General features: G+C 38.7%; 1 protein-coding gene across 2 annotated transcripts in view; it reads right to left on the minus strand.

The window, feature by feature from the left end:
- Positions 1–15,503: 15,503 nt before the first annotated feature.
- Positions 15,504–16,757, minus strand: part of ITGB1 (integrin subunit beta 1) — a 58,098-nt gene continuing 56,844 nt past the window's right edge. The window contains exon 16 of one of the 2 annotated variants that reach the window (XM_024252992.3): positions 15,504–16,747. In XM_024252992.3, coding sequence (XP_024108760.1) covers positions 16,682–16,747 — 66 coding nt within the window. In that variant the 3' untranslated portion in view covers positions 15,504–16,681. 2 annotated transcript variants of the gene reach the window in all.

Genomic DNA, 16,757 nt, shown 5'->3' on the forward strand with positions numbered 1-16,757 from the left:
GAGCATTTGCAGAACAAAATGAGAAGATGAATAAGAAGCCCTAAATTTTAGATGTGGACAGAAGAACAGCTTCTGTTTTGAGGCTACATGTTGGATTTTATAATTTAACCATTGTACTGCCAGGTTAGGTTTTCTGTTTCCAAAGTGGGTAGAACATACTGTATTTGTCTCCTAGGGGAAGGATAATTAAGCTTAAAGGTCTTGGAAAAAGCATTATTATAACCACCAGTTAGAAGATCAATTGGAGAGTAATTGTAAAAGTGCTATGAAGATATGAGGCATGTAAGAAGCAACATAAAAAGGGTGGCCAAACAGCAGTTTTAAAACAAAACTGAATTTACTGCTTACTGGCAAAGGAAGAATGCACCACACAGGTGTAAGTTCAGAGAGTTGTTCAAAGCAGAAATTAAAGGGGTTAAAAGATATATAGAGAAAAACACCAAATAGGGCATGGTCCTGATTAATGGATGTGGATTATGAGCTGGGTTGTAAACTCTTATTTGTATCTGGTTACCTTTAGAGTTAGCATCACTAGTGTGGAGAAACAAGGTTTCAAATAGGTCTGGAAAGAAGAGAGAAAATTTTCAGAGAGCCTAGGGTCATGCTTGTATACCCTTGCTCAAAGATTTCCGAGATTTTAATTTAACAGGTGTCATTATCATGTACAGTCTTACTTAGAAGCAAGAAATAAAGCTAAGGAATTTATAGAGGTACCTTCCACTGATAGGATTTAAGGGAAAACTGGTAGTATTTGATAATAAACACTTCATACACAGTTACAAGATTTACATTAGTTTTGAGGAATGACATAAAAAAGATGGACGACTAGGAAGCTTCAGCCCTTGTTCCCTAATGGAAACATTAAATATACACATAGGAAATTTTATGGCATTTTCTCTTGCTCTTGCCCCACCAGTGAGGCATGAGGCAGTTATGAGTAAGCAGCCCAATTCTCAGTTTTCTCCCTCAAACCAGAAGAAGCAGAATAGAGAATATTTGCCACATTCAAACCTATTTGTGGGCACCCAGAGGGACTGGTTTCTGTCTTGCCGGACTCAAGGCTCAGTGTGGATCTTAAGCTGTAGAAACAGTGGAAGGCAGTGGTAGGCACCATGCCACGTGGAAACTGCAGGGGGAAAGCAGATATATGTATGTCTGGGCACAGAAATTGTGGGCAGAAGGATATAATAGAACATGTGAGGCCCAAAAAGAAGCTGGGGTGAGACTCTTTGGAAAATTAAGACATCTAAGCAGCCATCTATATGAGAGAAATTGGGAAGGAAAAGGCACACTAAGGCCCTGGAAGGACACATTCCCAGAAAATACCCATGAAGACAAGCTGATCCTAAAACTTAAGGGCCTGCTAATTAGTGAAGATCTTTTACACCGATCTGCAAAGACTGGGAGAGGTGTTTGTTTTCTCACATGCCCAGTTTTCAAATGAATACCACAAAGCATTAAAAAAAAAAAAAAAAACTATGATCCCTTCAAAGGAATGAAGCAAATCCAAAAAACTATGATCCCTTCAAAGGAATGAAGTAAATCCCTACTGGCTTTCAGCATTTGGCTCGCTAGATGAAGACATTAAAGGAACTATCTGAAATATGTTCAAAGACCTACAGTAAAACACAAAGAACTGACAAAAATTGGGAAAGACATATGAACAAAATGCATCATCAACGAGACAGAAATTATTTAAAAGAATGAAATAAAGATTCTGTGAAGATGGAGAAGTAGGAAATACCAGAAATCCATCTCTCCACCTACACAGCAATGGTACTGGAAGAAATTATCTGATGTTACTGTGTTTAACTCTGGAGTCGGTTAGAAGGCTTTCAATTTCTAGGGGTCTACTTGATGGGGGAGGGTGGGAGGAGGGAGGGGGCAGAAAAAATAACTATCGGGTACTAAGATTAATACCTGGGTGATGAAACAAACCCACATGTTACCTGTTTACCTATGTCACAAAACTTTACCTGTACCCCCAAACCTAAAATAAAAATTAAAAAAAAATCTCTTGGCTGGGCGCGGTGGCTCACGGCTGTAATCCTAGCACTTTGGGAAGCCAAGGCAGGTGGATTGCCTGAGCTCAGGAGTTCGAGGCCAGCCTGGCCAACATGGTGAAACCCCATCTCTATTAAAATACAAAAAATTAGCTGGATGTGGCGGTGTGCGCCTGTAATCCCAGCTACTCGGGAGGTTGAGGCAGGAGAATTGCTTGAACCTGGGAGGCAGAGGTTGCAGTGAGCCGAGATCACGCCACTGCACTCCAGCCTAGGTGACAGAGTGAGACTGCATCTCCAAAAAAAAAAAACTTCTCTCTAAACATTCCTTTCACTTTATCCCCCAAATAAATCTCCCTTTGAATAACATTTTTCAACAAATACTCAGGCCAAAAACTGGCACTTTAACTTACGACTTAGAACTGTTGGGGATAAAACTCCAGAAAAAACTTGCTATTGAGTACTGAATGTCTTTATTGATAAACTAAATATATTTTTAAAGCATAATACAATAATTATGTAGAGGATAAAATATAAATTGTTCACTTAGGAGATTAATACATAAATCATATTTACAGACCATTGACTTGAGAAATACAGTTCGATGACATTTCAATTTGAGCAAAAGATGAGGTGCTCAAGTATGGCATTCTCTCATTAAGACAGAATTCAAACTTTCTGCGAAGAAAAAGTCCCTCATTTCTTGGTGTGCTTCAGGACCTCCATATTATTTAGATTTGGAGGCACCGCCCATTGAGGAGCTGGCTGCAGTGTCAGCGTGAGAAGGAGGAGGAACTCCAGGCCAGGGGCGGGGTACTCCAGATCCACTGGCGTCAAGGACCCCTCAGATGGAGTCAGTGTGGGAGCACAGAGCCTGGCAGCTCGGGAGGCCTGAATGGAGGGGAAAAGAACAGTGCTGCTCTAAGACCCAGCCCCCTCGTGGGGGAGAGAGCAGCAGGGCTTGGCTCTCAGCTGCCTGGCAGGTGTGGAAAAGCTCCTTGTGACGGGGTGGCTTTCATGGCCTCTCCCAGGGCCTCCAGCATTGTTAGCATCTCTACCAGCTTCTCTTGTTGCCTGGAAAGTCTGGATGTCTCTTCTTTCAGTTCTTGAACCAGGGTGGTGAATTTCTCCATCAGCATCTCGTTGGTGCTATTCACCTTCTTGTAAGCATCTACAAAGCTGGGGGTGTTGAAAGACTTTTTCTGTACCCTGACATCTTTTAAAGATGCCTCAGTCTCTACAATCTGTTTTCTTGCCAATGAGCTGGGATTTCTCCTTCACCTGTGAATGCAGTGTTTCTGCAAGCTGCCTTTCACCTCTTACACAGAGTCGGTTCCTAACAGACAAAGTCGATAAAAGTAAGAGACCCAGCAGTAAGCCCATGAGGTGTGGACACACCACTGTCTTCCCATCGAGGCTGTGGAAAGTGACTTGAGGACTCGGGTCATGGTGTGGCAGCCCCACCATCTCCTCATCCAGCTTCCCAGGAGTCAGCTCAGTGTCCAGCTCCACAGAAGATCGCAGCCCCTCCATGGCACCACAGCCACCACAGGCTCCGCCCAGTAACCGTGGATCCCACAGCCACAACAGACACCAGAGAACACCCTGAGATTCCGCCTGGCATCCAACCAGCAGCGGGCACCCTGAACTGGTCAACTGTATGATCGGCTAGAGGGAGAAATTTGTAAATAAAGTATACTTTTCTCTATTATTAACAGTAATACTTTTCTGTTTTCTTATTCTTTTATATTAACAAAAAGTTAAAATATAGTGAAGTGTGCAGATGTTAACTGCATGATTTCACAAATTTTAAAATTTTATATTCCTTTCACTAGCCAGCAGCCCTCTCAATGTATGGCTCATGTCCATTAACACAGAAAATCTCTCCTGCAACTTTTCAAATAACATCGTCCACCCCTCCACACGCAGCCCCTGTTTTGATTCCTATTAACATACATCAGTTTGGCCAATTCTTCAACTTCATAACAGAGAGATCACAATGTACACTTTCATGTCTGCCTTCTTTGCTGGAAGGTGCCTCCTTATTCCACAGACTTTGGATCAGTGGGTGTGGGGGAATCCAAGGCAGACCATGAAATGAGGCAAACTGATCTATGAGTGAGTTCTTTTGATGGCCTCAGATTAGACATCCAGGTATAAAAGTACATAGCTCAGAACATGATTTTCTCTGTAATATAATGGGGAAACTTTTATCTTAGTATACTTATTCTTTAATTTGGTGATTCATAAAGCTGATGGTTTTTTATAGAAAAGGCTTACATGATTTTAGTTTCCCATTCAATTCTCTAAATAAATTGACTTTCATTTACTTGCTATTATCAGTTCTCAAGCTATATATCATTATATCATCTAGTCATTTTAGACTAAAACTTTAGTAATTCATATTCATCAGGAATGGGATGTTTCAATTCTAAATTTTCATTCAACATACTCAGTTTTGCTCGTTTTATGTTCATAAAAAATGCATAACTACTAAAGGTACCTTTTCATAGTGTAGGTAATTTTAAAATATATATGTAAATACATAAACTAATTTTAAATTCTTCAGTAAGAAATGAGGATTTTTTTAACTCGAAACTTGTGTAGAGAATTTAATCTCACATTCCTACAAAATATCTAACATTCTTACAGTATTTTCTAAAGACCTCCTCGTCCCAGTTATAATTTTACAAATTTCAAATGAAAGATATCAGCACTTAAGCATATGCTCATGCTTAACAAATTTCAAATTAGAGGACAGTTAACAAATTTCAAATTAAAGGACAGTGACAAGGCTGTCATCATGCTTAAGAAAATTGAAGTGATGAAGATGGTGATTTGATGATCCTGATTCTTTGTATATAAAAATATTATTCCCAAGAACTAGGCAAGCATAAGTGCATTTGCATCCATTCATTCTTTCTCCATATATGATTCATTTAAAATACCCCTTCCCCTTTCATTGATAATGGAAATATATACCCAACTCATTTAGTTAGAATGAAAATTTTGGAGTTTTTGAACCTCACCAAGCCCTTATTTCTGTGCTTGGGTTTTCATTTCTTCCCCACCAAACTATGTCATAGACACTTGCTATGAAGAGATAAATGTGAACACATTAAGTTTTCTTGTTACCAAGCCACACAGACTAGGATGATAAAAAGAAAGTGAAACCTGTTTAGCAAGAAAGCCAGCCTTTGCTCTATTTTATTATTGGGTTAATCAGGAAAACAGGTTCTGATGCAGGACTGTTTGGATTTCCCGGTAACTGTAGCTCAGTATTTGTGATGAAGCTACTCTGAGGTTTTCTTATTACTATACTTTGAAATAATAAGAAGTGCATGTTTATCTTGTAATAAAAATGTATATGGACAGCAAGGGAACTAGGACAGCTAATGCAATTTTGAAAAACAAGAATGCCAACTCTACTTTAACACTTACTGCATATCAAATAAATTCCATACGGTATTGGCAAAGGGATAGACTTATTAATCAATGGGACCGAACAGTCTCAAACAAATATGCTCAACTGATTTTTGAAAACATGCAAAAGCACTTCATGAGAGGAAAGCCAGCCTCTCCATCAAATGGTCATTGGGCAACTGGACATCCATAGGCAAAATAAAAGCTAAAAAACCAAACCTTGACTTAAACACCTGTCTTGGGCCATTCAGGCTGCTATAACAAAATGCCATGAAGTGGGTGGCCTGTAAACAACAGAAATGTATTTCTCACAGTTCTGGAGGCTGAGAAGTCCAAGATCAAGGCACTGGCACATTGGGTGCCTGCCAAGGACCCATTTCCAGGTTCATAGATGCTGTGACCCTCTGTTTCCTTGCTGTGTCCTCAGATGGTGGAAGGGACAAACAAGCTCCCTCAGTCCTCTTTAATAAGGGCATTAATCCCATTCCTGAGGGCTCTGCCATCACCCAAAATGTGTTCCATATCCAGTGAGCAGCTGCCTGGCCTGCAGGACAATCTGTGGTTAACGAGCCCCAGGACAGGACACATCCTCAACCTGGCTTCCAGCCCTTACCAGATGGGGACACGATTAAAAAAAAAAAAAAGCATAATAATAAAGCCCGGGACAAACTAGAAAACTTCAGGAGTGTATCTGTGGTACTGGAATTTCAAGGAGTTGAGGACATCATTACATCTTTCAATTAAACTAGTTACTAGGGACCTATCAGGGACATGAAAGTTCTATTCAATGTCTTTTTCAAGAGCCAAGGGTGGTGTATTCTAAGAAGTAAAACACATGCCTTGGGTGTTATTAGTAAAATCTGTTAACTCTGAAGGGAACAAGGAATGTCCTAGCAAGGCCTTACATTTTGACCTTAGTCTGTGTGGAGATAAGTGATTTTGATTTAATACTTTGGGTGTCTGTGATGCAAGAGATTCCTAGAGGGTTTGTTTGATGTGAAGGGGACAGTTTTCAGATTTACAATAAATATGAAGATGAAGCCAGTTGTTGACCAGGACATCCCGTGCTAAGATGACTGCCTGAAGTTTTGGCCAGCGGTGGTTTTGGGATCCTGTCCTTTTTTAGGGATATCCTGGCTAAGGGATGGAAAGCAACAGCTTTCCGTAAGCTTCACCAGGGATGATTAGCAGTGACGTTTGCATGGTCTACGACTCCCATTACTGTTCACTCCGTTAACCCCAAGTGGCTTCCCAGGCAGTCAGGGAGTGTGGGGGAGGAATGAGCTCCTGGCATTTGGCAAGGGACTTGGGCCAGAGGAAGCTGCCCACTCTGACAGGTGGAAGTATCAGGGGCCCAGGTTTTGCTCCATCCTGCCTTAAGGAGGCCTAGGTAGCTGTGCCAACCTTGTAAGCTGCAGTTTCCATGACCCAAAGCATAAGGGGCAGCTGGGTCTGGAGGGTGACAGGCTCAAGGTCTCTCAGAGTCTCCCATTTCCAAGACAGCCCAGTAGGCAGCGATCCTTTGTTGTTTTAATGGTGGATACCAGGAGGCCAAGGGGGTAATATCTTATATCAGAAGCTCTGGGCAACTAATGGCCATCCTAAATGGTCCAAAGCCTCCAGGAGGCATTGCAAAAGGCTGCCAAAACTTCTCCAGTGGAGTTTTTTGAGGCCATTCACAGGAGTGTCTAATGACTTTAAAGTAAAATTTGTAAATGAGGAATACATTTCCACCAGAACTCAAAAGTACTAAAGTACTTTAAAGTATTACATGAATCTCCTGGAGGAGGACATCCTCCCCACGCTCCTGGAGAAGGGGGATGTTGCTAAGATCTTGTCTGCAAAGGTCATGCACAATAACAGAGCCAGGGAGACCTCCTAGGCAGTCTGGAAAGCTGCACTGGGTCCCTGCAGAAGGGGAGGTAAACTGAAGCTGAGAGGCAATGGAAACAGGCATTAAACAGAACCCTCAGCCAAACCCTTAAGAGCAAATGATTTACCAGGTAACTGAATAAAATTAGCAATTTAAATGAATTAGGTATTGACTATGGCAGCCCTAATGGATGGGACCATAGCATTAAGGTTATAGTAATCCATCATCATGAGGTGCCCTTTCTATATGTATGTGTGTGTGTATGTATGTGTAAATATTTTTTTTTCAGATTTGGAAACACGGAAAAATTGGGCTGTTGAAAGCAGCAGTGAGGATAATCACCTCTTTATTTTATATAATTAGTTTTAATCATTGAATGTCTTGTTTCAACTTATATTGGGTCACATAAATTATCTTAACTGGAGGTTCACGGGGTCGCATTTTACCAAGTTTTTAAGTGCCAAAGACTTACTTTAATTATTTATTGTGTCAGAGCTTCCATCTATGCCCAATATAGTATATTTTACAGCAACAGATATATGACTATGAGAAACTTGGGCAAGGCTACAGTTAAAGTAAGGCATACTCATTTTAAAAAATTTCATATGTAGTTATCTTCTCAAGCTTATGGGAGCAGTGGAATTTAGTGGAATCCCCAGGTTTATAATTTGAGCACCAGCTCATTAAGTTCATGAATTTTTTTCAATTAGTGCATATTAACCAATGTTAAAGTTAGAACCTATGTTGTAGAAGCATAAAAGCCTTTGTTACGTAAATTCTTCAGTATATAAATATATGAAGTTTTAATTTCTAACTGGATTTGATTATGGAAAATACCTAATATTTAGTTTATTATATATTTACATCAAAATATTATCTATAAACATATTATTTATCTACTTTCTCCTGTATCCAGAGGTTTGTTCATAAATCAGTAGGTGATCTGAGGCTAGCATTATGTTTGCTACACTGGCATTAGCTTAGTCCTTGAAGTTCCTCTTTTTCCCACTTTTGACCTGTAGCTAGCTGCCTAACGCGACAGTCTCTTTTTTTTTCTTTCCTATTTTTCTTTCATTTGTTTTAGGTTTCTAGCCCCCTGAAGCTGAAGTTTTCTTCATCTCTGGTTGATAAGAGTGACAGAGGGAGGCAGGAAGTGGGCACTCTCTGGTATGGCTGCTCCGCCCCAAGATAATCAGTCCCTTTTTTTCCTTTTAAGTAACATCTTTAGAATAAATTGTAATTCTAGGTGACTAAAGAAAAAAACTTCTGTTCCCTTTCCTCCCTTTGGATGTTTTACCTGACAAGCCCCTGCTGGACCAAGTAGCGCCCTGTTGCTTTGTCCTTTCAGATTGTTACCTAAAAAAACTGGGGAGGGTACTGGCCTTGTGGGCAGCTGCTTCCCTTTCCAGGGTGTCCCACTTGACCTCTGAGGGTCAGAGGGAAGAGGAGCAGGAATGTGGCAGCAAGGGAAGTGTCTACCTCAGCAGCACTGCCTCCTCCAGGGCACCACGAGGATTCACATGTGGAGTCAGGGCTGGGCAATTTGATCCTTTCACTGCTCCCAAGTCACCCCTACAGTGAAGCCCAGTAACACCCTCTCCAATCATAACTAAGGGGAAATCTTGACTCCCCTGGAGCCTGTTGCATGTATCCAGTTTATTGGTTTTTGGTGTTGAGTCATATTAAACTGTTTGAATATACAACAATTTGTGCATTCACTTGTCAATGGACATTGGGTTTTTTCCAATTATTGGCTATTATAAACAGACTTGCTAGGAACATTTGTGTAACAATTCTTTGTATGGACACTTGTTTTCACTTCACTTGGGTAAATGTTCAAAAGTAGAATGGCTGACTCAAATGTTAAGTCATATGTTTAACTTTTTAAGAACTGCCAACTTGTTTTCCAAAGTGGTTGCACTAATTCACATTCTCACTAACACTAAATCACAGTGCCAGTTGTTCCACATCCTTGGAAACCATTTAAATTACAGCCATTCTAGTGGGTGTCTAATGGCATCTCATGATTTTGTCTTTCCATTTGCTTGTTTTTTTGCCATTCATCTTCTCTGGTGGAACATCTGTTCAAATATTTTGTCCAGTTTAAATCTTCTGGGGGGGTCTTCTTATTCTTGTTTTAGACTCAAAGTGATCTTTATGTGTTCTAGATAAAAGTCCTTTATCAGACAATACGCTTTGCTAATATTTTCCCCACTGTGTCTTGCCTTTTCATTTTCTTTTTTGCAATTAAAGCCACTTTGTTTCAGTGGCATTAATTACATTCACAATGTTATGTGACCATCTCTGTAGGGAAAAGAAAGAGAGATCAGACTGTCACTTTGTCTATGTAGAAAGGGAAGACATAAGAGACTCCATTTTGGAAAAGACCTGTACTTTAAACAATTGCTTTGCTGAAATGTTAATTTGTAGCTTTGCCCCAGCCACTTTGCCCCAACTTGGAGCTCACAAAAACATGTGTTGTATAAAATCAAGGTTTAAGGGATCCACGGCTGTGCAGGACGTGCCTTGTTAACAAAATGTTTACAAGCAGTATGCTTGGTAAAAGTCATTGCCATTCTCTAGTCTCAATAAACCAGGGGCACAATGCACTGTGGAAAGCTGCAGGGACCTCTGCCCTTGAAAGCAGGGTATTGTTCAAGGTTTCTCCCCATGTGATAGTCTGAAGTATGGCCTCGTGGGATGAGAAAGACCTCACCGTCCCCCAGCCTGACACCCGTAAAGGGTCTGTGCTGAGGTGGATTAGTAAAAGAGGAAAGCCTCTTGCAGTTGAGGTGAAGGAAGGCCACTGTCTCCTGCTTGCCCCTAGGAACTGAATGTCTCAGTGTAAAACCCGATTGTACATCTGAGATAGGAGAAAAGCTGCCCTGTGGCGGGAGGCGAGACATGTTTTCAGTAATGCTGCCTTGTTATTCTTTACTCCGCTGAGATATTTGGGTGGAGAGAAACAAATTTGGCCTACGTGCACGTCCAGGCATAGTACCTTCCCTTGAACTTAATTATGATGTAGATTCTTTTGCTCATATGTTTTTTGTTGACCTTCTCCTTATTATCACCCTGCTCTCCTACTACATTCCTTTTTGCTGAAATAATGAAAATAATAATCAATAAAAACTGAGGGAACTCAGAGGCCGGTGCTGGTGCAGGTCCTTGGTGTGCTGAGTGCCGGTCCCCTGGACCCACTGTTGTTTCTTTATTACTTTGTCTCTGTGTCTTATTTCTTTTCTCCGTCTCTAATCCCACCCGACTAGAAATACCCACAGGTGTGGAGGGGCAGGCCACCCCTTCACATCTCCACTATTTCCAAAATTTTTCACCATCCCAAACAGAACCCTATAGCCATTAGCAATAACTTCCCACTTCCACCACCCCCCAGCACCTAGTAACTGCTATTCTTTCTGTAGGGAACTTACCTATTCAAGGTATTTCATGTAAGTGGAACATATATTTGTCCTTTTGTGTCTATTTATTTCACTTCTTAGCATAACATCTGTAAGGCTCACCATGTTGTATCAAAACTCCATTCCTTTTATGGCTGTATATGGCCACTGTCCCATAGATGATGCATTTTCTTCATCCATTCACTTGTCAATGGACTCTTGGGTTGTTTCCAAGTTTTGGCTACTGTGAATAACGCTGCAATTAATATGAGCATATAAGTATCTGTTCAAGTCCCTACTTTCAAATCTTTTGACTATAAATCTAAAAGTAGAATTGAGGGGTCATATGGTAATTTTATGTTTAGCTCTTTGAGGGGGTGCTGAACTGTTTTCCACAGTGGCTGCACCATTTTACATTCCCACCAGCAGTGCATTCTGGTTTCTGATTTCTATCCTTGCCAACACTTATTTTCCACTTTTTAAAAATTAGAGCCATCCTACTAAGTGTGTGAAGTGGTACCTCATTATGGTTTTAATTTGCATTGCCCTGATGGCTAATGATTTTGAGCCTCTTTTCAAAATATTAGCCACTCGTGTATCTTTAGAGAAATTAGTAACTGCTCTGCCCATTTTTAATTGGACTTTTTGTTAAATTGTAGTTCTTCATATATTCTGGATATTAATCCCTTATCAGATATATAATTTACAAGTATTTTCTCCCATTCTGTAGGTTGCCTTACTTTTTTGATAATGTCCTTTGATGCACAAATATTTTTAATTTTGATGAAGTCTAATTTATCTTTTATCTTTTGTTATTCATGCTTTTGGTGTCTTGTCTAAGAACCCTTTGCCAAATTAAAGGTCATGAAGTACCCCCCTATGTTTCTTCTAAAAGTCTGATGGTTTGAGTTCTTATGTTTAGATATGTCACTGATCCATTTTGAGTAAATTTTTGTATATGGTGTGAGTTAGGGGTCCAGCTTCACTCTTTTGCTTGTGGAAATCCAGTTATTCCAGCATCATCTGTTGAAAAGATTTTTCTTTCCCCATTGAACAAACTTGGAAACCTTGTCACACATCAATTGGTCACAGGTGTATGGCTTAGACAACTCCTGAATTGTAAAAGGAAAGAGAGAAACAGAGATGGTAACTATAGTATGTTTGTTACTGAGGGGAATGACCCAGAAGAGGGGAAAACTTGATGCTGCAGGAGAGGAGAGAACTGCTTGTCTTAGCAGGCAAGAGGTGATGGAGTTTGGGAAGGTCTGGCCTTGGAGAGTTTATCTATAAGAACGGGCAGGAAGGCCAGTATGTCACGCAGATGCTAACAGGTAGGTGGGCATGGTAGCAAACTACAGAAATGAATCCATCTACTCAACAAATACTTCTTGGTCGCCTACACCTTCCTTTGTGCCAGGTATTGTTCTAAGGATACAATTGGTATTTTCAGCCATTTAAACTTTAGCCATTCTAGTGGGTATCTAATGTTATCTCATTGCGATTTTAATTTGCATTTCCATTTTTTTCTTTTTTGCCATTCATCTTCTCTGGTGAAGTATCTGTTCCGTTCTGTTCTGAGGGTTCTCTGGTGAACCCTCATACATTGCTGGTGGGAATGTAAAATGATGCAGCCACTGTGGAAAACAGTTTGGCAGTTCCTCAAAGAGCAAAACACAATTACTATATGATCCAGCGATTCTGCTTTTAGGCATATAATGAAAAGAACTGAAGGTATGAACTTGAACAGATACTTATATGCCAATATTTATTGCAGCATTATTCGTAAGAGCCAAAAGGTGGAAACACCCCAAGTGTCCATTGAAAATTGAATGGATAAATATGCTGTACGCAGGCAATGGAATTTCTTTAGCCATAAAAGAAGTGTAGTTCTGATACGTGCTACAACATGGATGGACCTTGAAAATGTTCTGCAAAGTTAAGTACGCAGACAGTGAATCAAAACACAGGTCCCTGTGCTCATAGAGCTACCACATTTAAGGATAAGAAAGAAATATCAAACACAAAGGACTATGGTAGGCCTGAGGATCTGAAAGTTGAACTGGACTGGGGATGTTTGGCCAATATCATCAAATTTATGTTTAAAATGGCTGCTAAGGGGCCAGTCAGTGGTTACTGTAGAAAATCTGAATGTTTATCTCCCAGGAATAATTTTGGACAGTAAGCAACATTAGTATAAGTTTTCAACATTTAAAATCAATATATCAACTACTGCAGATAAAACTGAAGACAACTGTGTCTTCTGTAAACTTGCAATAAAGCAATGGATTAAATTCTGGGATTTAAATCTTCTGAATAGTGTTTCCTCTCTCAAAGTGATCCATAAGTAATGTGTTTATATGTCAGTCTGTTTTAGAATCCAGAATAAGTAGAAAGTCAAATAAAATTTATTATCACTGATGACTTTTTATGGAAACTCTATACCCTCAAAAATTTAAAATCTTAATTAAAAGTACAGTGAAGACTTAATTGTAGAAGCAAATGAAAATAAGAATTGCCGTATCAGTGAACTTAGTATTTGTCTCATGGTTCTCCTACCACTTTTGTACCCTAAAGGTTCACACTTAGATGACATACCACCCTCAGAGCAGTGGAGACTTGACGGGCTACTTAATCTAGACCTAATCCACCTTGAAAATTTGCTTCCACTCATCACTCAGAAGCCACTTCCACCTATCCCTAAATTCTCAGAAGAATCCTGAGTCATGAGAGAAATTCTAAAGAGCCAGTGAAGGATCTTTATAGGCTCAAAAGGAGTCCTGGGGAGATACTCATTCTGTTTCTGAACTTCTTTGAGCATATCAGATCAGAAATATCTAGGCCTTAATGAGGTCATGTCTTTCGCAGTGACATGGATGGATCACCCTAAGTGAAATAATTCAGAAACAGAAAATCAAATATCACACGTTCTCACTCATAAGTGAAAGCTAAACAATGGGTACACATGGACATACAGAAGGAAAGAACAGACTCCCGGGACTCCAAAAGGGAGAGGGTAGTAGGAGGGTGAAAGGTGGAAAACTACCTATTGACTATAATGGCCACTACTAAGGTGATGGGTACACTAGAAGCCATTATGCAACATGTCCATGTAACACACCTGCACATGTACCTATAAAAATGAATGTTTAAAAATGTAAACATTAAGCCTCCAAGGAATAAACTAAAGACAAATGGCCTCTACTCAAGGTTATCTCTCAAACTGTAGTGAAAAACAGAAAGGAAAAATTCCAGGTTAAAACAAAAAGCTGATCACAGGTGACTTTTTAAGTGGTATTATGAACTGTTTCTTGTGGCTCAAGGTCTTACCTGGGTGTCTGTTTTAAGGAAATTCATAAAGTAAGACTGGAAAAGAGTAAGAAAACTTTTAAAATGTCATGGAATCACTGTAAAATATGCCACTATTTGGCATTAGCCAAATAATATACTCATGATACTTAATATTTTGTAAATTTCTATAGTATAGTTTAAATGGGAAAAAAATTCTAATTGTTGTTTTGCTTACTGGACTCTTGCTTTTTGGAAAGTCTTCCACTGGAGATAAAAATGTACTGTTGCTGGGAAAATAAATATTTTAGTGACCAAGTTCTATGTGGCTTCAGTCAAAGCATCTCAATGTGTGGTGTGTACATCTACATAGAGATAGATATACTATTATCAGTTTCTCAGACTATATTTTGAAATTGCCAGTTTCAAGCCTAGAATTACTCAAATATCAAACTGAGTCATCCGATTTAAGTATTTTAGGCTCTTAACAATCAGCATGAGAAATAAACTTGTATACAATTCCTCCAACTTCCAACAAAGGGATTCCTATAGAAAATCTTTTTGTCTGCTATAAATTGTAATATAAAATCTGAAAATTCACCACATTCCAGCCTCAAACATGTGTTTGGAAAAAAAAATTATGTACATATAGAAGATAGACTTTGTTACTTTGTTCTAATATATTTTTAAAACATCATTATAAGAGCAGAGTTCTGGAGCAGAAATATGCAATTCAACTTTATTGATTATGCCTGAGGCATAGGGAAATGAATTAAGCTAAGTGGAATTATGGATGGTGATAAACAAGATGAAACAGGGTGACAGAGAGTAATAAATACAGATAATTTTTTCATGGATCTTACAAACTAGTAAAAATGTGTAATTCTCACCTCAAATATGCTTTAGTCTAAGCTATGAAACACATTTAAATGGAGTAAGTAAAAGAAGATCAATTAACAGGATGTGAAGGGATTGTATAAATGTGAAAGGCTAGTAAGGCTGAAATTTTTTCTCCTCCAAATATTTCTGACATTTTTTGTATGCTTAAGAAAGCAGTATATATTTCTTCTAATAAGCTTTACACAAGTAGTTCTTATGGATATATCCTTTCAAACATAAACCAAAGCCAAATAAAAGTAAAATTTTTCCTAATTTTTCTTATCAGAAAAGTTAACAATCCCCTATCTGTATCTTAAATAAAATGATACAATTTCCAGCACCTACTAATGGCTCTATGATGTTCATAAAGTTAATTCTGCTTAATATTGGGACGAAACTTCTCTCCCAGCATAGCAGGATAAGGATCTATCCACCATGATTCAGAGAGCCCAAGGACAGTCTTCAAGTCTATATTTCACCATACCACTCTCCTTATGTCCCTAGTACATTTTTTTAAAGAATTATGTTTTAGCTTCATAAGTGAACTACCCACCAACCAGAAATGCTTTTCCTCAACTTCTTTAATCTATAAAAATTTCATGCACACAACCCGATAAAATATATCAGAGTCAAGACATCCGATTTAAGTATTTTAGGCATATTTAATAAATAACTTCAGTAAATAGCACTGTAAAAAGTGAACTGTTAAAACTAAAGGCACTTAAAACAAGAATGTGACTAGTATGAAACAAGATGGGCAACTCAAATGGTGAGAAGTAAACATACAGTGGTCTGTTATGGCACTAATTCGAAGTAAGACTCGCGTAGGTGAGAGCTGTTGCATAGCCATGGTATAACTTCACATGTTCATTAAAAAGGCAAATTGACCGCTAAAACTTCAAAGAAAAAGTACTCATAAAAAAAGTCTTACCCCAAAATTGCAAACAAATACATTAAAATATTAGAAGAGGTGATAGAAAGCACCAGACATTAAACAAAATAAAAATAATAAAATAAAATAAATTCAACTCAAAAGGTCCCCATTCAGCAAATATTTCGTAAAGTATGGCCTGTATGTAAATAGTGCTAAATCAAGGACTTTTTAGCAGAAAATTGCTTGGTTCTTTTATCTAAGGCTTGAATTTGTAAAGTGAAGGCATAAAAGTTACCAAACATTAAGTAACTCTTAAAATGGCACACAGGTTTTAAAGCTATTGGTTTTTCCTTCCTAACTCTCTGAATTTTTCCCATGGCCTTTGTAGATCAACTATTTCAAACCTATTTTACACCAGCAACTCTCAACATACTTGTCTTTCAGATATGTCATTAGTCATGTCTAACAGGCAAATAGCAAAATAACAGATTTAAAACAATCCTTAACTAGCTAGCAGGACATTTACTTTGCATTCTGCATAACTGCAAACTGACATATTTGTAAAGCTAAAAATCAGTTTTAATACATGATTAACAGAAACTCTCATCATGCTCATTACTTTAACTATTGCCCTTTCAATCGCTATAGAAATATCACTTAATCCAATAAGCTTGATTTCAATAGTCCAGGAAGAAAAGGTCAAAAAGGCACAATGTGACCTTAGCTGACAAGAATAACCATCCTGTCTCAAGTCTTTTGTCAGTCCCTGGCATGAATTACAACATTATTTTCAAAATAATAAAACATTTTAAAAATTATACATATTGTACATTTTCAAAACCTGCACATGAGTAAAACCATGGCAATATTGCCCTAAAGCTACCTAACTGTGACTATGGAAACTGCTACTTTGCATTCAGTGTTGTGGGATTTGCACGGGCAGTACTCATTTTCCCTCATACTTTGGATTGACCACAGTTGTCACGGCACTCTTATAAATAGGATTTTCACCCTAAAACAAA

The sequence above is a fragment of the Pongo abelii genome, chromosome 8 (genome assembly GCF_028885655.2).
Source record: "Pongo abelii isolate AG06213 chromosome 8, NHGRI_mPonAbe1-v2.0_pri, whole genome shotgun sequence".
Taxonomy (NCBI): Eukaryota; Metazoa; Chordata; class Mammalia; order Primates; family Hominidae; genus Pongo; species Pongo abelii.